At 48.0% G+C, this 22,886-nt stretch overlaps 1 protein-coding gene across 3 annotated transcripts in view; it reads right to left on the minus strand.

The window, feature by feature from the left end:
- Positions 1-22,886, minus strand: part of LOC138448954 (zinc finger protein 773-like) — a 205,067-nt gene that overhangs the window by 45,108 nt on the left and 137,073 nt on the right. For 2 of the 3 annotated variants that reach the window (XM_069604733.1, XM_069604732.1), the window contains exon 4: positions 22,166-22,279. The exons of the other annotated variant lie outside the window; for it this stretch is intronic. In XM_069604733.1, coding sequence (XP_069460834.1) covers positions 22,166-22,279 — 114 coding nt within the window. The remainder of the gene's footprint in view (positions 1-22,165; positions 22,280-22,886) is intronic. 3 annotated transcript variants of the gene reach the window in all.

Below are 22,886 nucleotides of genomic sequence, written 5' to 3' on the forward strand. Positions count from 1 at the left end.
AAATCGGAAGGCCCCCCCCGGCTGAGAAAAAGTCTGACGTAAATCAGAGCTGCGCAACGAGAAACCAAGGCCCATGAAGGTGGTCCCCTGACCGTAGCCGGCACAGCGTGGAGCTCATGAGAGGAAGCGAGCCCCACGGTATCAAAAGGCTGCACGGGGTGTGTGAAGCGACCCCACCACACGACTCGGCGATGAGGGAGCCCAGGACCAGCAGGTCAGTGTGATCCGCGTGGCCCCTGTCCCGGCTGCGGAGCCCATGCCGCGGGCTGTACCCTAGAGGCAGTGTATCACCCAGCCCGGACACCATGTTAAGTCCGCAGTGTGCTGTATCTCGGTCCTGCGAGTTACCGCACCACCCGCTGCCGAGCTGGTTTGCTCCCGCGGCGCCAAAGAGAAGGTGTATCCAAACTTCCACCCTGCGACGTGACTGGGACCCCGGAGGCTGAGTGGCCTGGCTGCGGCGGCCACCCAGCTTCAGCACTGTGCGCGCCCTCACTGAGTGCTGCGAGGGGAGACTTTCAACTGATGGGGCACCTAATGATCTAACATTAGGACGACAACAACCTCTGCAGTACCCGCAGCGGACCCCTCTCTAAATTGGACCTTCACATGCCGAACACTTAGACTATACGGCCGTGTTCTAAGCCTGGAAGTGGTCTGCAGGCCCCCTACCTGGACACAGAGCAGCTCCCCTGCCTATGCAACCCCTTGAGACACACAAAGCCTACGGTGAACACACCTAGAACTACCAGAGTGCGGTGCTCTCTGGGAAGCGAGAACCCAGTAGAGGGGTAAGGTGGGCCTTAGAGGAGGTTGCATAACCCAGCACCTCTCGCAGTCCCTGCAAACGTCATGAAAATGCCTACTATCTGAGCTACCATCCCTGAATATCATAGCTAGCACTGGGGTATGACACTAGGAATACAATGAACCCGAGTCACCCTGAAACTAGAGCTTCTCAGTAAACAGTAGCTGGTAATCAACACGCACTATATGCACCTGGTGGGACTCGCCCTGCAGCCTCAGCACCCCCCCCCGAAATCCCCTTGATAGCGTTGGTTGGTCTTTGTGGTGGACCACTACGGCGTGGGGTTCGTCACCCCAGTCCCTTACTGCTTTGGCCGCTCTACCAGGTGGCCTAGGGGGACACACCAACCCTGTTTTCCAGAACCACCAGGCACACCGAGAAGCGACCCTACAGCTATAAAGTGACGGCTCTCCACCCACGCTGTTGCACAGTGGTACAAAAACAACATAACCTCACCAACGGACCTTGCGTGTCCCTCGCACGGATAGCACTCAAGGAGACCTCAACGGACCTTACTCCGAACTGAGTGATCAAGTTTGGGCCCCTGCGGTGCAGAGCAGGTGCCCTCCTCTGATCTCCCACACCCTACTCATCAAGGCTATCCCTAATCACGGGCACCCCCCACGGCCCACTGGGTTCCACACATTACCATAAAAGAGTCACATAGAGCCTGAGAACTCTTCAGAGAACATGTTTGGGCGATTCAGGCAACATCCAAAGTCTTTCAATCCTGGAATCACTCTGGGGTCATCCTGATAGGCCCCCTTGGTGAAGATGAAACCATTGACCCCACTCCTTGTGCAAATACGCCACTGAAGTTTTTGACGGAGAACGCTACGCGGTGACCCGGAAGCAGACCTGCCAGCAGATCGGCACCCTATATGGCCACCCAGTAACGCCCTCAAATTGCAGCACAAGCCCGACACTCCTGACAAGATCGCTAATTGCTACATGGGACGTCACCCACACTCCGAACCTGCTGTCCATGGACATTAAGGGAAAGCTAGCAATATATAGGTTCTCCCCGCTCCACGACGCCCGCAGCCCACCCAGTGCCCCAAACATGTCATCGCAGGGCCAGAAGCGGCCGCAACCAAGGCGGACGTTGCTGACCTGCTCACCGAAATGCGAAGCATGAGAGCGGACATCGGAAGCAAAATAGACAAAATTACACACAGAATAGACAAGATGGAAGAGAGACTAGAGGAAGTTGAGCACAACCAGGCCTCCCTAAATACTCTGGAGACCCAAAGGGACCAACGACTCGCAGGGATCGAAAACAAGGATGAAAAAATCTGATTAAAGATCGACGATCTCGAAAATAGGTAGCGCCGCAACAACGTACGCGTATTCGGTATCCCGGAGAAGGATGGTGAAACCGAACTGGCCCTAAAAAGAACTTTACATGCCATAATGAAGCGACTCTTCAAAGACGACTCAATAGACAAGCCTAAAATTGACTTCATCCACAGAGCTGGCGGCAAGCTGGGTGAGCCGAAAACAGTACTGGCCCGATTTCATAACTACGCAGACAGAGCTCGAATCCTAGAAAAAGCCAAACACACACCACAGATAACAATGGACGGGTCAAATATTTCCATCTACCAGGATCTATCCTCCCTCACACTGGCGATCAGAAGAAAGGGTCTACCAATCACCAAAATGCCCAAGGAAAAGGACAAATCGCTTGGGCTACCCATTCTAAATAACTTTTGAATGGGAGGAGACTGCAATGAATCTAATCTCCGAATGAGACATTTCCAGCCGCACAGCAGACTTACTGGGCACCCATGGAGAGGGAGCACTCTCGGCGAGCAAAGAAATAAGGACAGAGAATGGCGCATCAAGGGACCACGCCGGAAGAGAATACAAGGATCCAGAAAGTTCAGGAGGATGAATGCCTCTCCGGACATGGAACACTGACCCTTCCTTCAATCCGCTCGAATTGCTTCATGTGAAACACTTGATGGTGAGCCTAGGGCATGGTCGCAGCTGGGCACTAGTGGCCCATGTACGGCTCACATTCATCCGATTGCAGGGAGAAAACCGAAATGCCAAGGGCACCATAGAGGAAGGGGGAGGGATATGAGGAATCCGAGGTTCATCCAGGTAAAATTATTGTTTTCGTGGTATGGTATTGGAGGCTTGTTGCAGGGCCTCCGCCAACATGTTATCTGATGCCCAGGTCGCATTCCTGATGAATGTGGATCTCTTATGATACAGGGGGAACGTTGGGGGCTCACTTTTAGTTTGATCACAACATGAGTGGGACCGCTCATTGTGCTGTTCCCGCTGGTGGTCCGAGAATGACTTGGTGATGCTAACCAGCCGGATCGGACGCCACGTGAGTTGGGGGTGGGGAGTAAGGGGAATGGGCGAGTTGGAGCCGACGGGAGGGATGGGCGGGAGCGAGAAGGGGATGGGGACAGTTTTCTGAGCAAGCTGACCATAGAGCGAATAGACCAAACATCGACCTTCTGGAGGTCACTCATGACCCAATTCGCTAGCAAAGGGTCAAGCACACAACCACACGTAACAATAGAGGCATTAAAGCAGGCATGTCTGTCACAAACATATACACCACATGTTCACAATGTCTACCACACTTAGAAACGGCAAGTTATGTGTAATGACGGAGAACACACTGGGAGTGAGAAACACCTTTATTGATCAACCTGTAGCAGCCGTGCCCAGCTCCCTCAGCTCTCTCCCCTTGACCAGTATGGAACACTGCACAAAGGTAAACAACATTGGAACCTTGGAAGTACGAGCGTGGAATTCTACATGTAGAATTCCACGCTCGTATGTAATGAGCTTCTTACTACACTTCTTCCCCCCTCACACACACAATGGATATACATTCAGCAACACTCACCCAAGATAAAGGAAGATAGGACAAGAAACCAGGAAGGAGAGGGGAAGGAAATGGAAAAGAGCGGTGGACACACCACAACGAAAATGATTACCCTGTAATAAAACTCAGGACAAACTCTTTATACTTAGAAGGAAACTTCCTGACCCTAGCAGGAAGAGGCCTACGAATATCAAAATCAGAGCTAGTCTCCCTGGGGTTTGTCACTGCTGCCTCCCCACAAGTTGACGTAGAGCCAGCATCCCCCTCGGGGCCCTCACCACCACCCACGGAACCCTCTGGACCCGTAGGTGCATCTATAGCACATCCTTGACCCTCAGATGTCAAAACAGTATCCCTTGGAGCACCATCCTCTGCATTTACGACCTCAGTGGTACCGCCACCCTCCACAGTACCGTCACCCTCCAGGTCAAGGATCACAGGCAGCTGAGCAGGAAAACAACCATCAAGACCCCTTTCATTGCCTCCTACGCCAGAGGCGTTTTCCTCTTGCACCACCACACCTCCCTTTTTCACAATAGTCACACGTCTTGTACCATCCTCCAACTTTACATAACCTCGGCCAATCTTGGTCACCAAACGTGGCTGCATGTATTTGCTCAAACCCTTGGCTACAAACCTTGGATTCTTCACGACAACTTGGTCCCCAACTTCCACTCGCAAGGGTTTCCTCTGTCTTAGTTGGACCTGCCAAAAGGCCGCCTGTTTACGGCGCACCCTGTCCAATACTTCTTGCATATCTACTTGTGACCGACCACCTCCACCTAGAGCAGGAACCCTCAATTTAGAGCCAGGTTTCCTTCCCCTCATTAGCTCAAATGGGGACAAACCCGTGAAAGTTGAAGGCGTCAGCCTATAACCCTTGAGTGCCTCAGACACCACGCTGCACCACGGCAAAAAATTAGCAAGCGCTAATTGTATGGCTCCCTTCACAAAGCGATTCATGCGCTCTACCAGCCCATTGGCCTCCGGATTATACAAGGACACCCTATGGTGGCGAATTTCTAACTTAGAGAAAAACTCTTGCATGGCACTTGATACAAACTGAGGACCATTGTCCGTGACCACACCAGCGGGCACACCCTCCCTATCGAAAACAGAAGAAAAGAAGTCAATCACTTTCTCAGTCGTCGCGGAAGTTAGCACTGTGGCCTCCACCCACCTGGAGGTGTAGTCCACCATCACCACAAAGAATCTCGAACCACCACCCAAGGAATCTATCGGTCCCATTAGGTCTACAGCTACTTTGGACCACACGTCCTTAGGTATTGCCACAGGATGAATAGGTTGGGCAGCGGTCGCCTTGCTTTTGTCGCTGGCTGAACATGCAGCGCAGCCCTGGACAACTCTCCCGACATCTTCATCCATCCTGGGCCACCAATATACCTCCCTGAGCCTCCTTTTAGTCATAGACCTTCCTAGGTGTCCTTCATGAGCCAACTCTACAGGCCTGCCCTTGAGTGACTCTGGCGGAACCAACCTTAAACCCCCGGCGATACCCCATGAGCCCTCTGATATCTCTGGCCACACATGACCAAACAGCTTTGACAATTCCTCATAACGAACACTAGTTCTAAGGGCGGACCTGATTCTACTCAATACTGGGTCTAGATTGCACTACTCGATCCAAACTTGTTCGCAAATGGCGGGAGCAACGCCAGCTACTAAAGGGGCAATCGTCACCGGACAACTCCTGGACTTGATTCGCGCCCCCCCCGACGCGGAAAGCGGGAGAGACAGTCAGCAACAGCATTTCCTTGACCAGGTACGTACTCAACCTTAAAATTAAATTCTCCCATATCAGCCATCCAACAAATTATCCTTGAAGACGCCTGGGATAACCCCCCTACGAATCTGCTATAATACTCGGCTAGGCCCAAGAAGGATCTCAACTGGTTATTATTAATCGGGGGGAGGCGCCTCACGCAACACCCTCACTAACGTTTCCTTAGGATGAATCCCCTCAGCATCCAAGGTAAGTTACACTCTCCACACCCACCTTGCACTTACTCATCTTGACTGTGAGACCAGTCCTTTCTAACACACCCATGACCCGCATGACTCTCATCGTGCTCCTTACGTGATCTGCCCCAAACCAATATGTCTTGGAAGTATTCCACACCACTGACACCTGTGAACAGTTTTTGCATAACTCACTGGAAAACAGCAAAGGCGGAAGCTAAACCAAAGGGCATTCGGTGGAAACGGAATGCCCCAAATGGGGTGATGAAAGAGGTGAGAGGACGTAATTCGTCGTGAAGTTCTATCTGATGATAGGCAGAGGAAAGGTCAAAGGTGGAATAACCTGATGCCCCCACCACCAAAGAGAGCACCTCGCTGATGTTTGGCAAGGGATGCCCGCCGATCCAGATGTTGCAATTTAAGTCTCTGAGGTCGACACACATTCTCATGCCCCCATCCGACTTGCGTGCCAGAACCACAGGCGCCAACCACTCCGACGATTCTACTTCCTCAATCACTCCTGCTTCCATGAGTTTGTCTAGCTCCGCCTTAAGTGAGTCGCGGGCAGCAATGGGGACCCGCCGAACCTTGTGTACAACAGGAGTGGCACCTCTCTTCAAAACTATATTGTGTGCGAAACCCTGCAACTTGCCTAACTTGGATGTGAAAACAGAGGGAATCCTGTTTTGAAGTAACTCTGCCGTCAAGGGTGCATCAAAATCCTTACCGTCCCCACCCTCTTCACTCACACTTAAAACTGGAACGGCTTTCCCAGGGCGAACCTCTATTTCTAGGGCAGCCTGCTCGTCCCACCCTATGACTGGATCACCCTTGTGTGGCACATAAAGAGTTCTCCGCCTTTGAAATTCTATGTCAACCCAATCGAAACCTAGTACCTTAATGGGAACACGCCCATAGGCGCAAGGGTTGATGTCAGAGGGATTCAAATCGGACACTCTCTTCTGAAATTTGGCACAGTACAGTTCTGGTGAGATCATTGTGTAGGGATCATTGTGTAGAATTCCACGCTCGTATGTAATGAGCTTCTTACTACATCACGCATATGCACACTTAACGTAAAAGGCCTGAACGCCCCCCCACAAAACGATCCATGGTAGTCAGAGAATTCAAACTATCTGGCATTGATGTTTTGTTCCTTCAAGAAACACGCTATCAGAGGGGTGAAGAGAGGGCAATTCCTAGTGGCAGTGTGGGTCACTCCTTTTGGAGCTCTGCAATTTCAAAAAAGGCAGGTGTGGGGATTCTAATTCGGAAAGGACTCTGCATGACGATCCTAACATCCTGGGCCGATATGGAGGGGAGGGCAGTACTGGTGGTGAGTACTATACATAATACGGTCATCACCCTTGCCACGGTCTACACGCCCAATCAGGGGCAAAAAAGATTTCTCCACAAAATGGCTGAGAAAGTGTTCAACACAGCACAGGGCCACACTGTTCTCGGAGGTGACTTTAACACGTGGATGAAGAGCTCCCTGGACAGGCAAACTAAAAATGATGCACATAACCCACCGCCCTCACAGGATGAGGCTGAAATTAAAGCGACCCTTTCCCTATACGGCCTTACTGACAGCTGGTGACTCCTACACCCATCGGACAGAGAGTTCACCTTCCATTCTATCCCCCATGACGCCCTCACACGAATTGATTATATATTCCTCTCCGAGGGCATGTTGCGAATCCTCCAAACCACGAACATACACCCCATTGCATGGTCAGATCACGACATGGTAATGGTGAACGTGGGCTGGGAAGACCTTGCACCTTGAAACATGAAATGGAGATGCAATGAATCACTATGGTCGGACACGGTCTTCAGGGAAGACTTTGAGAACAAAATCAAACAATTCTTTATCAGTAATGATACCAGGGAAGTTGAGAAGGTGTCCGTATGGGAGGCAGCTAAGGCTACGTGGAGGGGTATGCTCATCAGTGAGGGGGCTCGAAAGAAGAGGGAATGCACCCTACTGGAAAAAAACATTAGGGAGAAACTACACGTGGCGGAAAAACTAACACAGTCATCCCCACATGAAAGATCAAAACATATCCCCGAAGCCAAAGAGCTTAAAGGGCGCTCGACGTAGGTAAAATCGCCCAGACCCTACAATACCTAAAACAGAAATATTATGAAAAGGGTGACAAGGCAGACACCCTCTTGGCAGCCCGGCTCCGGGCGCAAAGGGCGGAAAGATGGGTTGACTCTATAGAGAGAACCGATAGCACTCTCCAAGATATAAAAGAATCCTCATCGGAGGGAATACAGGAAGTGTTTGCCTCCTTCTATGAAGAGTTGTACACCTGTGACCCCCCCCCTTACCGGGGAGTATTGACAGATACCTCAGAGTAGCAGGGCTCCCTGCACTGACCCACACAGAAGCTGAAGCCCTGGAAGCATCAGTCACAGGAGAGGAGGTCTTAGACGCTATCAAGCAGCTATAAACAGGGAGGGCCCCAAGGGAAGATGGGTTCACATCTGGTTTTTATAAAAAAAACATTCTCTACACTCCACACCCCCTTTCTGATGACCCTATTCAACAATGTCTTCGAGACAGGCCGAGCTCCCCCGTCCTTTGCACAGGCCCTTCTTACAGTTATTCTGATGGAAGGCAGAGATCCAAAACACTGCGGATCCTACCGACCCATCACACTCCTCAACATTGACGCTAAAATATAGGCAAGAATCATTGCAGCCCGATTAGAAACACACCTGCCAAGATTATTACACTCAGACCAAGTTGGCTTTGTAATGGGGAGATAGGGAGCTGACACAATGAGGAAAACACTCCACTTGATACATAAAGCAAAGGGGACGAACGGTGAGCCAACTCTACTATCTCTGGATGCTGAGAAGGCCTTTGATAGGGTGGCCTGGGATTTCTTGGAAAGGGTGCTGGTTTGGATAGGATTGGGACCGAGGCTCCGACGTGCCATTAAGGCACTATATTCGTCTCCAAAGACCTCTGTGACAGTGAATGGTGGTTATTCTAGGTTGTTCGAACCGGAGAGGGGAACAAGGCAAGGCTGCCCACCGTCAGCAATATTATTTGTCCTGTCCCTCAAACCACTTGTGCAGAAACTGAGGCTTGATGAAAGGGTTAAAAGGAATCAGGGTAGGGGAGCGAGAATATAAACTGGGCCTTTATGCCGACGACATACTATTACACTTAACAGACCCCCCTAAGCTCCGTTCCAGCAGCAATGGACATAATCGAGACATACGGTCAATTAGCGGGTCTCAAGATTAACATAGGGAAATCAATCCTCCTCCCAAATCAACAAGAACAGAGACTCAGAAGTAGAGCGGTTTGCCCCCCTAGGGATGAAGGTTAGCCTAACTACACTCCGGTATTTAGGTATTAATGTTACCCGGGACCTCGGAACTCTATATCAGGCCAACTTCCCTCCACTATCACTTACCCTAGAGGGAGACATGGTCAGATGGTCTAGATTGACCATCTCTTGGATGGGCCGCCTGAACGCCATCAAAATGGTAATCTTGCCTAAAATACTTTACTTGTTTCAGATGCTCCCCATTAAAATCCCCAGAGAATACAGAATACTTTATCGCTACCAGGAAATCCCTATTGGCATTCCAGTTGCAAAACAAAAAGCACAGAGTTCCTAGATCCTTACTCCATCTCTGAAAGTACAGTAGAAACGAGAGTGAGTCAAAGCTACCCTAACCAAAGGCGTGACATAGGGTCACCAGGTTTGCAGCGGAGCTAGATAGCTGACAAAAAAGGGTTTTAATTTACACTAGCAGAGAACAAAACCATTTTACAAACTGCGCCGTGGCGCTGAAGACATGCATTATTGAGCACACTATGGTCTGCATATTTGTGAGTTAGTAGGCAGAGTGACAAAGAGTGTTTATTACATGTATTGTTTTAAATGACAATACATTTAAATTTAAAACAATACATGTAATAAACACTCTTTGTCACTCATAGTGTGCTCAATGATGCATATCTTCAGCGCCACGGCGCAGTTTGTAAAAGCATACTATTGGCATATGTGGTGGGAATGTAAGGCGGTTCAAGCATACTGGGACGAGGTACTCAGTTGGATTAAAGAGCTAGATGGGGAAGAGAGGGATAAACAGCCGTTGCTGCTCTTATTTGGTCTGATTGATATGGAGGAGGCAATCATTAAGGCACCTAAAATGATTCTAGGCCTACTGCTGGCCGCAAGGGCCTGCCTCACGACTGTCTGGAAGAGGGCAACCCTCCCTACTAAAACTGAGTGGATAGGTGTCTCTTGGAACATATTTAGAATGGACAATTTAACTGCAGCCCTTCATGGGGACCGTACTCCTGTTGATAACGAATAGTCAGAATTTCGCAATAAGTATATTGCATGAAGAAATGTGTGCGCGATATGACAAAACACAATAGACATTCAACGGACTGGTTGACAACACCTGCAAAAAGTCACAACGTACTAATGTGTGCCCTCACTTACTGTAATGGTTCTACCAAAGACCTCATCAAGAAACACTGGAAATCTTGTCCTCGCCCACAGGTATACATGGCGGGGTTTTATTTGGGGGGGGGGAAAGTATTAGAAATGTTACTGAGAAGAACATATATCTTATAGCTGATAATTTGTACTATGTTTATTGTCCTTTTATTCCTCCTGACATGTTTTACTAGAAACGTCTGTATTTGAATATTGGAGTGTTCATCTAAAAACCAATAAAATTGAAATTTAAAAAATAAAATAAAAAAATAAATTAAAAAAAAGCTTTCAATCACCAGTCAATGGGCCTCATTATGTGTTTGGCGGTAGCCGTGCCGGTAAGACCGGCACGGCTGCTGCCAATGTGAAATTACCGCCACTCGGCAATGGGGACGTACAGGGGCATTCCGGACCTGGTCCGTCCCCCTTCATGAATGGTGCCAGGGCATCCGATGAGTTGTGCTCGTGGGTGCCGCTCTGCCTGCCAGATCAGACCTGGCAGGCAGAAAGGCACCCGCAAGCACAACTCGTCGTTTGCCGGTCCGGTAGTAACGACGGTGGTTGCTTGCCGGCTCTGTTACCACCAGACCGGCAAACTTATAATGAGGCCTAATGTGTTTAAAAACAGAAATTAGATTTACGTATAAAACAAGAATATGTATTACAGACAGTTGAGGATAGTAAGTATAAAACAAATATTAGAATGTTGGACCTGCATCTACCGAAAATATTTAACAGGTTATATGTAACCGAGATAGAAATCCAAAAGAATAACCATGGCAGATGATCTGATTTAGCCATGCTCTACTACATTTAGTGGTAGGTTACAGGAACAACATAATCCAGTGCGACACTTTCAAAATGCCTTTTTGGATTACATCTCAAACTGACAAAATGTCCCCTCCATGGAACATTCCAGAGGGCGTACTCTACATTCCACATCCTGACATGCCCTATCAATTCAGGCAGATACAAATCCCAATACTATTTTTACAAAACACCGTTCCTTCCTTTAGTTTATACTTTGCCATCTTTAGTGTGAATTGCCTCACCCAGGACTTGCCGAATCTTGCATGGGCCTTAGAATCTCACTGCACGTAGCTGTCGCTTTCTTCTCTTCAGTCTTCCTCGTGCTTGCCCCTTTCCCTCCTTTCATGCCTCTGAACTTCTCATCTCTGCCCTTTCCCGGATTGACTGCTTCACAGCTCTCTTCATTGGTCTTCCAGCTTCTTTTCAATCTACCTATAATTCTGCTATCCATCTCCTCTTCTGTCTTCCTACTTGCGCATTTATTTCTTCCTTGCCGTTACCTGCTCCTATTCCACCCTTTAAATCGCGGCTCCTGTTTCATTTTATCTCTGCTGTTTTTAAAAACCTTCACTCGCTCCTTCTTATTTTTCCTCTCGTTTCCTTTACTCCCCCTCCTGCTCCCTTTGATCCCACTCTAGTTTTCACCTGGTTGTTCTTAAACCACTCTGCGCTGCCTACCATTTTCCCTCATTTTCTTTACTGGCACCTCTTCACTGGAACAACTCTTCCCCTCACTGCAGGCTCTTCTTCCACTTACAACCCCTTTCATACCCCACTAAAGTCTCATCTCTTTTCACTTCTTTCTGACTCTTAACACATGACCAGATCAGTTTGTTACCTTTCGCCTTGCAAATATTGTGCTGCTGTTTAATTTTTCTGTAAAGCGCTTTGACTAAAGCGCTATAAAAAATCTCAATAAAGGCAAAATGCAAATACAAATCCTTTGTCCCAATAACTTATTATTCAACACACACACACATATATACACAATCCCTCTAGGGCCACACGGGAAACATGGTGTTGGTAGATTTTCGGTTGTACGTTAAAATAGCAACAACAAAAAAATGGCACAAAACACCAAATTTTTTAAAAACTAATTTGGCCTTTTTTGGGGTTAAAATGCGGGAGGAGACACCGCAGCCTCCCCAACTTCCCCCCACTTTATTTCATACCCTAACACACAATCCCTCTATTTTTCAATTAAAAATGGCAACATTCGATTTGAAAAAATTAGTGTATCAGAAACAAAAGCTTTATTTCGACAAAGTGTCATAAAAGCAGCATAAAACACATGTGATACAATCCATAAAAACATACTGGACTCAATCCATATAGTAGTTACAATTCCCAAAATACCCCCCACCCAAAACCTTCACTCTCCCCACCCAAATACACAATTATTTGGGTGGGGGGAGTGACAACGCAAGAGTGCAAGGGAATATACGTTCCATGAACAAGACGTTTGAGGCAAGACGACTTCATTCTACAGTACGAAACATTGGCGCGCTCCCTTGGAGCTTCCTCGCTCTCCCTCTCCAATCCCATTGGAGGAATTTGCAAGTTAAAAAAAAAAAAAAAGATGTCGGTGGAATTTAAACAAACAACTATAGCCTCCCTTACAGATCTGCAACCACGCGCCCTAAAGCGAGGCCTGAGATACCTCTTCCTCAGGGCTAGGGTCGCAGGGCAACATAATAAAAAGTGACAAAAATCTTCGAGTACATTTTCACACAAGGGGCACCCTGGGGGGACATGAGTGCACCACTTGTGCTTTTTTACTGCTATCCGGAGTGTACCAAACCAATATTTTATGAACAGTGCCCTCTCGGATTTGGGGGAAACAGTCAAGGTAATCCTCAGAACCTTCATGAGTCTTAAGTGCAGCATACCGTGTCAAAGACACGGAAAAGAGTTTTTGTATAAATATTGCGCAAGTCCTTAGCGGTCGCAACACTTTTGACCATAGATTTAGAGTAAATATCAAGAGCCGGGGTTGTACCAATACTCGTGAGCTCCAGCTCTTCCAGGGAGGTTTTTACATGAACCACCCACTTCAGGCTGGAGCCCCTCGCTTCGGATAGAACGTCCATTAGTGCGTCTATGTATTTGGCAAGCTTAGCATTGGACCATAACCAAACCCAGTGGAGTGCGGGGCGTAGCCAACAAATCAACTATATCCCCTGTTTCAAGCAACATTAATGAGTTTGGGGTAGAGATTGGCAAGCCCAAAATATTTTTTAAGAATGTTTTCTTCATGATCGCCGGGAAGGGGGGTGGGGGGGAAGAGTCTTCGACTGCCCCCCCAACTCTGCCCCATAAATAGCCGCCTGTCACGCCGGTCTTGCCTGTGCCTCATGTGCTTTTAGTGTGACAGTAACCGTCCGTTGCCACGGTCGGCGATGAATCTGGCGATAGCACCCCATACCTGGTCAGTGTAGTCTTCTCCTTCTCAACCTTCTGTGCCCAACAACATGTGGTCGTGACTCTGTTCCCTAAATAATCATACATAGACACTTGCTCTATCAGGCTTTCTTCTGAAGCCAGCTTAAGATCCCTGCATCGCCTCATGGCGTTGGTGTTGAAAATCATTATTTGGACTTCCTTACATTAAGAGACAGGCCATTCGTCTTTCAAAAATCAATAAATGTGGCCAACTATTTGCAGACGACCATGGGCATCAAGGATAACAAGACTGCATCATCTGCAAATAGCAATACATATAACCTTTCACCAGCAAGCATGGGCTCGTCGGTGCTCAATCTTAACAGCTCCTCAATGACCCCATTGATAAAAATACAGAAAAGCAATGGGCTGGAACACACCCTTGATGGACGACCTTGTCGACTTTAATGCTACCAGAAATTCTTCCATCCATGCCGTAACGTACTAGCGCTAAATTGCCCGTGTACAGGCTCTGTATGGCTCTTAAAAGTGCCAAAGCCCCCCGAGAATCTCGCAAAGCAGAGACCTCGGGACAGATTCAAATGTGGTACTAGCCGCAAACGTAAGCTTTGGTCTATTGTGCTCAAGCCCTCGCGGAACCCTGCTTGACAATGATTTATAATTTGGCTGTCTTGGACCCAGTTCTCCAAGTGAAATAGTAGCGCCCTAGCAAAGGTTTTCTCCGCTGCATCCAGGAGAGAAATTGGTCTATAATTGGAGGGATCATCTCTGGGGGATCCGCACTGGTCCAAGACACAGCAACCATGCTTTGCTTCAAAATGGCATTGAACAGTTTGGTTAAGTAAGGAATACACACAACTGGCTCATTGGTGTATATATATGCCCAACTGAAGTTGAAAGAGGAAGAAAATGATATTTTTTCATGACAAGGCCAGTACACCCTTTTAAATTTAAAGACGCACAACATTGGGTAATTGGAGTTAAGGAAAGTTACAAACCTCAAGGGGTCGGATCTAAATACAACTATCATATGCACATGAGAGCGATTATTTTTAAAGAACACATTTTAAGGGATTTAATTAGCTTTAAACCCGATATAGGAAACCCATTGTGCATTTCTATTCTGCTAACTACAAACCTCTTTAGATGTACTTAGGCTAACATAAATGGCCAGGACCATCCGATCTCATTAAAATAAAATCATTGAAGTAAAACCCCAAATTAATTTGATCCAAGTATGTTAATCTAGAGACATACAGTCTGTCTTTTTTGTGCCAGTCCTTCCAGCTCGAGAAGGAAGATACTTAGGAAGAGGGAGTTGAAGGTATTGAGGGCCCAGGCCCCAAAAGGCCTTGTGGACGATGCAGTGTTTTGAACGTAATCCTTGCAGCCACTGGGAGCCAGTGCAGAGATTTCAATCCTGGAGAGATACGATCCCTGGGCTTGAGGCCAAGGACAAGTCTTGCAGTCCTGTTCTGGATAAGTTGCAGAGGGCGTAGAGTAGAAGCAGGCAGATTTAGAAAGAGGCTGTTGCAATAGTCCAGCCTAGAGAGAACCAGAGCTCTGGAGACAGTGAGCTTCTGGGGGAAGGAGAGGAAAGGAAGAATACCTCTAAGGAGGTGCAGCTGGTAGTGTGATTTCTTAGAGACGTCAGAGATGTAAGGAGAGATGGAGAGTCGAAGAAGACTGTGAGGTTTTTAGCCTTGTAGGTGGGAGCAGGAAGAAGACCAAGGGAAGCTGGCCAGAGAGCTACAGGAAAGGAGGGAATGGGTGTGCCGATGAGGAGAATCTCAGTCTTACTGGCATTAAGGCAGAGGTCATTGGCGGCACACCACTCCTGGATAGCAGACAGTCAGAGATGAGAGAAGGAGAGGAGGAGAGGAGGAGGCAGACGGTAGCCTGAAAATTAGCTGGGTTTCATCCGCATAGCAATGAAAGTTGGGGCACAGAGAGGCGATGCAGTGGGCAAGGGGTGCCAGGTATTGGTTGAACAACCAGGGAGAGAGGTTAGACCCCTGGGGGACACCACAGGTAGAGAAAAAGATAACAGAGAGGAAGGACCCAAGTTAGACCTGGGAGGGTCGGTCAGAGAGGAAAGAAGTCAGTCACGCCAGAGCCTGAGCCTGACCAGTGATAACCAGGTTATCACGGAGACGGTTGATCAGGATGGAATCAAGCAGGATGAGGACGCAGTGGGTGTTAAGAGTCAAGGTTGGAGAGCAGGTCTTCACGGATGTTCAGGAGAGCAGTTTCCGTGCTTCTGGCAGCTCTGAAGCCAGACTGATGATCATGAATACAACCAACAGATTCAGTGTGGAGATTAAGCTGGGAGATGGCCAGTTTCTCCAAGAGCTTGCCCAGGAAGGGAGTGATGGAGATTGGGCGATAGTTAGCCGAGCAGGAGTCGTCAGCAGAGGCTTTATTAAGAAGAGGGTGCACAAGGGAGTGCTTCAGGGGGGATGGGAAGACTCTGGTGGCAAGAAGTGATTGCAGAAATCAGCCAGAGTAGGAGCCAGGGAGTCAATGTGGTCCTTGATAGTTTTGGAGGAACAGGGGTGAACCTGTTTCGACAAGACTTTCATAGATCGGACTTGTCTAGAGATCTCATCTGCGGAGAACAGGGGAAAGGCAGAGAAGGAGGGGGAGAGGTGGCTGCAGAAGAGCCAGAGGAAGAGCAGGGAGTAGGGGAGTGAGGACAGGATGTCCTGAGTGTAGAGATGAAGTGAGAAGCCAGTGCCGTTCAGGGGGCCTGGGAAGGGACATGAGATGTAGAGACTGCAGCAGGATTGGCCAGTTCCTTGCAGATTTTAAAGAGTTCAGCCGAGTTGTAAAATGCAGCAGAAACGCAGGCTTGGATATGAGCTCTTTTCTTGGTTAGAACAGAGCGCCGGTATTGCCTTTGCAGCAGGCGGCAGGCCAGTTTGTCAGCGGATGAACCTGAGGCACGCCATTTCCTCTCTGCCACCCTGCAAGTGTGTTTTAGGGTGACAAGGTCTGAGTCGTAACAGGAGTTGCACTTGGCTTTGGGCTTCAGGCGGATTCTCATGACAGGGGCAAGGATATCAAGAGTAGCAGAGATAGAGTGGAGAGGGCTGTGTCAGGGTGAGAGTCAGCCAAGGGGGGAGGGGGCCAGAAAGTGGTGGCGAAAGCCTCAACTGATACGCGCTTCATGGGTCGGATGACCGAGAAGGTGGGTGGCAGTGATGGAAGTGGCTTGGCCTGAGGGTTAGGGAGGGTGAGGTGGGAGGAGAGGAGACAGTGCTCACTCCAGGAGAGAGGAGTGGAGAGAGGGAAAGAGAGGGGAAGGTCTGAGGAGATCAGAACATCCAGAGTGTGCCCTGCAGCATGAGTCGGGCCAGAGGGGAGCATAGTGAGTGAGAGAGAGTCACAGAAGTCACAAAAGACTCCAGAGGGAGGACAGGAAGTATCCAGGTGGATGTTGAAGTCTCCAAGAAGGAGGAGTTGAGTGGTTGAGGCCAGGAGTGAGGAGGAGAGGTCCGCCCACTCAGAGAGGAAGGAGGAGATCTGACCAGGTGGCCGATAGATAGTAGCCACAGTAAGTGAGTGGCTAGGGGAGAGAGAGAGCCTGCAGACGAGGCATTTAAAAGAGGAGTAGGCCTTTGGAACAGAGTAGTGTGGTTGTTAGCTTTGTTAATCCAGGCCATATTCCCAGGACCTTTGCATTGCAGGGCATTACAAAGACTAAAGATCAGGCACTTGCATGGGGGAGTGAGATATCATCAGTTAGTATCGTTGGATGAGGACAGGAAGTTAGAGTTAAGATGGTGGCTGCAGAATATGGAGGCGTGGAATGACAGGGCCATCTTCGCAGACGTGCCACAAGTTAGTTATAGGATTGGACGCGAGCAGATCCGGTTGGGGCCCAAGATGCAGGCAGCTGCAAACAAGAAGAAAGTGGTCCAAGGAAGAGATGAGGTGGCAAATAAACTGCTTAGAGCTGTTGGCAGGTTTGTTTGCAGTGTGAACGTTTGCCAGGGACAGAGCCAATTGTTGCATTCTGCTGAAGATGGACACCATCTCAGCAGAGTGGTACATAACTCGCCTGGGAGGGACCCGATCGAAAACATTAGTGGAGCTAGCAAAGGATTCCTGGCATTATTGTCTAGAGAAGAAGATAGCTATAGTGGAGGAGTACCTTCCCGGGAACCAGAACGTGATTTCACTCTGGAACTCTGGGTATTCGGAGGATGCCAGCGATTAGAAGTTAGACAGAGCAGTGTTCTTACTTTTGCAGGAGGTCTGGGGGCAACTAGACATCGATCTTTTCACCTCCAGGTTGAACGCTCAGACACCCAGGTACAATAGTTGGAGGCTTGCCCCAGGGGCACTGGGGACAGATACATTCCTCCACAGCTGGGCAGGCGGAGTGCATTATGCCTTCCCTCTGTTCTTCATGTTGGCGTGGACGGTGGCGAAAGTCCGCAGGGAGTGAATGGAGATGGTGATCGTGGTGCCGCTGTGGAAATCGCAACCGTGGTTTCCAATTCTGATGGAAATTTCTTCCGATTTTCCTTGGATGATTCCTGTCCAGGGGGCCTATTGAGAAACCCAGAGGGCCAAGAGCATCCAATGGTTCCAGCAGGGAACCCGCAGTTTCTCGGGTACAGAATTTCAGGCCAAGATGGGAGTTACCAAGTCTGTTGGGAGTTGCTGCTGAGTGTTATCAGGGACACGTGGGCTCCCTCTAAACTTAGGAGCTATGGCACCACACGGAAGAAATGGGAGCAATGGTGTGATCTACAGTGGGTTCATCCCGTTTCAGCACTTTTAGTTCAGATTCTTAATTTTTTTGCGGTATAGTCTCAAGACGGTCGAGCTTTCAGGACCATATGGGTGTATAGGTCGGTCATTTCCGCAGAGCATGAGAAGGTGGACGGTTTTGCGGTCGGGGATCATCCGGCTGTGTATAGGCTGTTGCGCAGAGTGAAGTTACGTAAGCCTCCGTCAGCAAAGTATTCCATGCTCTAGGATGTTGAGGTGGTTTTCAGCCTTTTTAAGCAATGGCCAAGTAATGAGAAGTTGTCAACTCACAGACTATCTAGTAAGCTAGCAATGTTGCTATGTTTGGTGTCATGTAGGAGAGTTTCTGATGTGAAGGTTTTCGAGATTAACAGGAAGATGCTCTACCCAGAAGGGGCGGCTTTCCTCATCGCTAGGACTAAAAGCAGGTTGTCGATAATTTGATACTCGCATTTCCCTGGTAAGCTTAAGCTGTGTGTGGCATGGTGCATTAAAGATCATGAGAAAGCCACTGGGGGCGTTAGGCTGCCAGGGTTACATCAGTTGCTGATTGCTCATAGAAAACCATTTCATGCGGTAGCTTCCGTTGCCATAGCCAGGTGTGTAAGGGAAGTTATACAACTCGCAGGCATGGATTCGGAGATATTTGGAGCCCACTCAGTTAGGGGAGCTATGGCGTACAAGGCCTTTGTTTCAGGAGCACCTCTGCATGACATCTCGAAGCAGATTGGTCTACAGAAGCGACTATTAAGACGGTCTTCTGTGGCTGCAGTGGTGTTGGATAGCTTTGAACAAGCATAATGCTGGCCTCTGGTCTTGACGTAGAATGAAGATTGCCCGGGTTTACAGCTCATATATTCTTGATTCTATTAAAGACATGGAGGCGAGCATTATCCCACGTCCGATAAGTGGATAGTGGGATTGTTATATTTCCTATGGTATGGGTCTGTGGCCTGTGCATTTAAAAATTGTATTGCTGTGCTAATATGAGGAGGGGTATTCCCTCCCTGACTGTTCCTTGTTCCAAGGTGGCGGGTATAAAAACGGCTAAAGGAGGGACGTAGCCAGAGGTGTGTAGCAGGCCGGCTTAGAGCATTGTCGTTTGCTGTGCTGTAGTTGGTTCCGAGGTTCGAGCAGAGTTCGTGTTTGGGACATCGTGGAACCATGGTTTGTCAGTTAGACTTGTTAATTGTTGTTCACCAAAGAAAGAGGAGGAGCCTTAAGCCGAACATGACATGGGGATGTTGCTGGCGCAGGATAGGTAACTTTCCAGGAAACAAAACTACAGGAACACAGCGGACTTGTCGGGATTTGTAGTCCCTTGTGGTGGAAGTTTTGTTAGTTACTGTTTTCAAAAAAAGAAGGAAAAAAAAACAGGAACATTTTGATATTTGAAAGGCTGAACAGTGGCATTAAAGAGTTTAAAGCATAATGCTTGCCTCCGTGTCTTAAATGGAATCAAGATTCCCTGTGCTGTAAGCCTGGGTGATCTTCATGATCACTTGAGTCTCATGAATGGATGGATTATTATTCAACCAAAATTCTTTCCTAATGGACTGCTCTTCCCAAATCATCCTGGGCACCTTCTCCTCTCCCAATTCCTTCTCCACCTGTGCTGTCCCCTGGGGTTCTATCCTCTCCCCCTGGCTCTTTAACATCTACCTTGCTCAGCTGGCACACTTCATCGCATACTTCTCCCCCAACTTCCAGTGTTATGCAGATGCCACTCAACTTTTTTTCAGACTTCCTGCTGACTCACTCGCACCTTCCTTCATCCCTGACTGCCTATGTGCCATCCAGGCCTGCTAGCACTTCCAATGATCTCTGCCACAATGCCAGCAAAAGTGAGATCCTTCTGATTGGGATCCGTGCTCCCTCCTTCTTCCCTTCTCTCTGGCCTCCCTCCATGGGCTCTCCCCCTTCTCCTTCTTCTGAAGCCAGAAACCTTAGAGTCATCTTTGACTCCTCTCTCACACTCATGACATTGCCAAGAAGTCCCACTTTCAACTCTTCCCTCTCAAAGGAAGTATCCCTTTTCTCACTTTTCCCCCGAAGCTCAATGTATCCAGAGCCCTGGTTCTCTCTAGGTTTGACTATTGCAATAGCCTCCTCCTCAAGCTTCCTTCTTCCACTCTGTGACCCCTTCAGCTAATCCAGAGTAGAGCAGCAAGAATTAGCCTTGGCCTCCTGCCCAGGGACTGCATCTCTGCTGCCCTAAAAAGTCTTCATTGGCACCCGGTTCCTGCACCATCAAATTCAAATCCCTCTGCATCATCCACAAGGCTGCCTGGGTCTGGGACCACTCTATCTGCAACTCTCTCTTACAAAATACTCTCCTCCTAGACTTCTATATTCCTCTGGCACCAACTCCTTGTGTGTAAAGCATTTAGCTAAACAGAGAGCAGGAGGTTGTTCGCTTTCCTCAGCTGCACCCCTCCTTTGGAACTGCCTTCCCCTCCCTCTACGTCTTGAGCAAGACCTTAAATTTCGAAAGCACCTCAAGATTCTCCTCCTTTCCTTCTTCCCTCCTCTGCTAACCTCACAGTTGCTGTGATTGGTGTCTTGGACCCTTATGCATCCTCTGGGCCCCTGACCAATAACACCCAATCTTCCCAGCATTGGTCTACCTTCAGCACTTGCCTCGGCTCACCCTCCGCCCTGGAGACTCGCACTTTTCCACCCAATGTGACTCCAGGCATTATAACACTTACCTTACCTTGCACTTCATCTATGGCTCACCCACGAGCACGGACACCCCAGCACTTACCCCACTGTCCTCTTCTTTGCTGCACTTGCATGTTCTGAATACTCACAAGGCATAGTAGGTTTGTCCGTTACTTCCCCTCACTATTTATATTTGTGTATTTGTAATGTTTTTAAATCACATGTTCCCTCCCTGTTGCCCTGTGCTTGCTTTGAAACAGAATGTATTTGCAGTCTGAGCGCCTAACAAGCAAACAATAAATAAATAAATAAATAAAATAAGGCTCACAGGGCCTCTTACGAGTCTGGAGGTAAGTGAAAAAAGAGGTAATGTAATGTCCTTCAGTATTTTCATTCCTCCCGATTACGAGTTGAAAACCTGTACTAGAAACCATATCTCCAGCACACGCATGGAGAAATGGAGGAACTACCAACAATCTTTCTTACCTTTGAAGGTTATTCCTCCATTTCCCATTGAAGTCCACTGGGACTTCAAATTGAATGCCAACTACAACTCAATCAGGTGGAAATTCCACAGTTACCACTGGTGATAACTAATTCCATTTGAGGAATTAGCACAGCTAATACCGCCAAACTTCTAACGAGGCCCATAGTTTTTAAACACAAGCATTTTTGCTCTATAACAAGACTAAATGAGCATTGATATTATTTCAAAGCAGACGTGTTTTTCTAGGGTATAACTGTATGCAAATACAAGGCTGGGTGATGACATAAGGCAATACAGCTGTCGCCATAATGGCACCATTACAGAACCTGACTAGAAGTAACACAAGAGGGTTTCAAAAGGGAGTGCTGACTCATATTGCAGCACAAAACAAGGGCCAGTCAGCAGTAGTGCACATGAGTTTAGACAGCTAGACCTTGAAAGCCATTTTAGAGAGGCAGTGCAGGGAAGCAAGGAAAAGTGATGAGAATGCTCATTTAATGCCAGGATCAGTGCCGAAGTAAATTATGCCCAACACCGACACTGATTAAGGAACAGACAAGAAAACCACAACCATCTAGACACCTTTGTTTTGGTCATACGTTTTGGAGACAAGAATCGCTTTTATGTGATGAGAGCCAGAGAAGTTCACAATAAAACATTCTTTGTTGAAAGAAAAAGTTTACCCTGACGAAGCACTAGTTGTATGAAACATTTATGCGAAAAAGCATGTGAATATATGGTTTCCATTTAAAGTATGCGTGCAACAAATTAACCGACAAACCCCTTTGCTAGATGCAGCTGCATTTAGTGTTTGTAAATAAGTATCAGGCAGCAGAAAGATGAAAGCAGTACATTCCATGCACAACCACTATATCATCTAGGTGCGTTATAAATGCCATATCATATCATATCTGCCTGACCTGTGTTGAGACACTCTTTGCTTTCCCTTCTGGCTTTTTCCTGGGGAGCTTTCGGGTAATGGTTTTCCTCTCCTTTTATCCCAAGTGACACAGATGAACTGGCAGCCACACCACCTGCAAACACAACACACAAATCAGTGATCTTCACTCCCAAGTGAAACACATTTCCAGTCTTTTCTTCCTTTTCCAGTACGATTTAAAAGCATCTACTATTTTATTTAAATTATTTTATGTTTTGAAGAATCATTTTGTAATAAACACATATGTTAAATACAATATAGCATGTCACAAAGCCAAGATGGATCAATCCCAGAACGACACAAAGTAATTTCAAAGAGCATATACTAGAATCAGTTACAAACATAGGACACAAGAAGGAAGTCCTGTGAAACCACTCTCTCGACAGTCGGAAGACTCCTTTTTGATTTATACCAGAGTAAACTCGACAGGGGGGGGGGGTCCCTACTATGATAGGCCGTATAACAATGCATGGGATGGCTTTTCCTTAGGTTTTGCAATAGGTCTTTGGGGTGCTTAACATTCACACCAGCGTGTTAGCAATTTTCAATCACTCACAGTGTCAGGGCTCGAGTGTCTCTAGAATTCATTCTTAGATCTTGGTTTTGTAGATTTGGTCTTCTACTTCTTGTCTCCAGAGAGGACCCTTGCCTGGCTGTAGGGACCCATGCAGACCATCAAGTAAGAATAAGCTGTGCTGGGC

This window comes from Ambystoma mexicanum, chromosome 1p (assembly GCF_040938575.1).
Source record: "Ambystoma mexicanum isolate Mex_15411 chromosome 1p, UKY_AmexF1_1, whole genome shotgun sequence".
Taxonomy (NCBI): Eukaryota; Metazoa; Chordata; class Amphibia; order Caudata; family Ambystomatidae; genus Ambystoma; species Ambystoma mexicanum.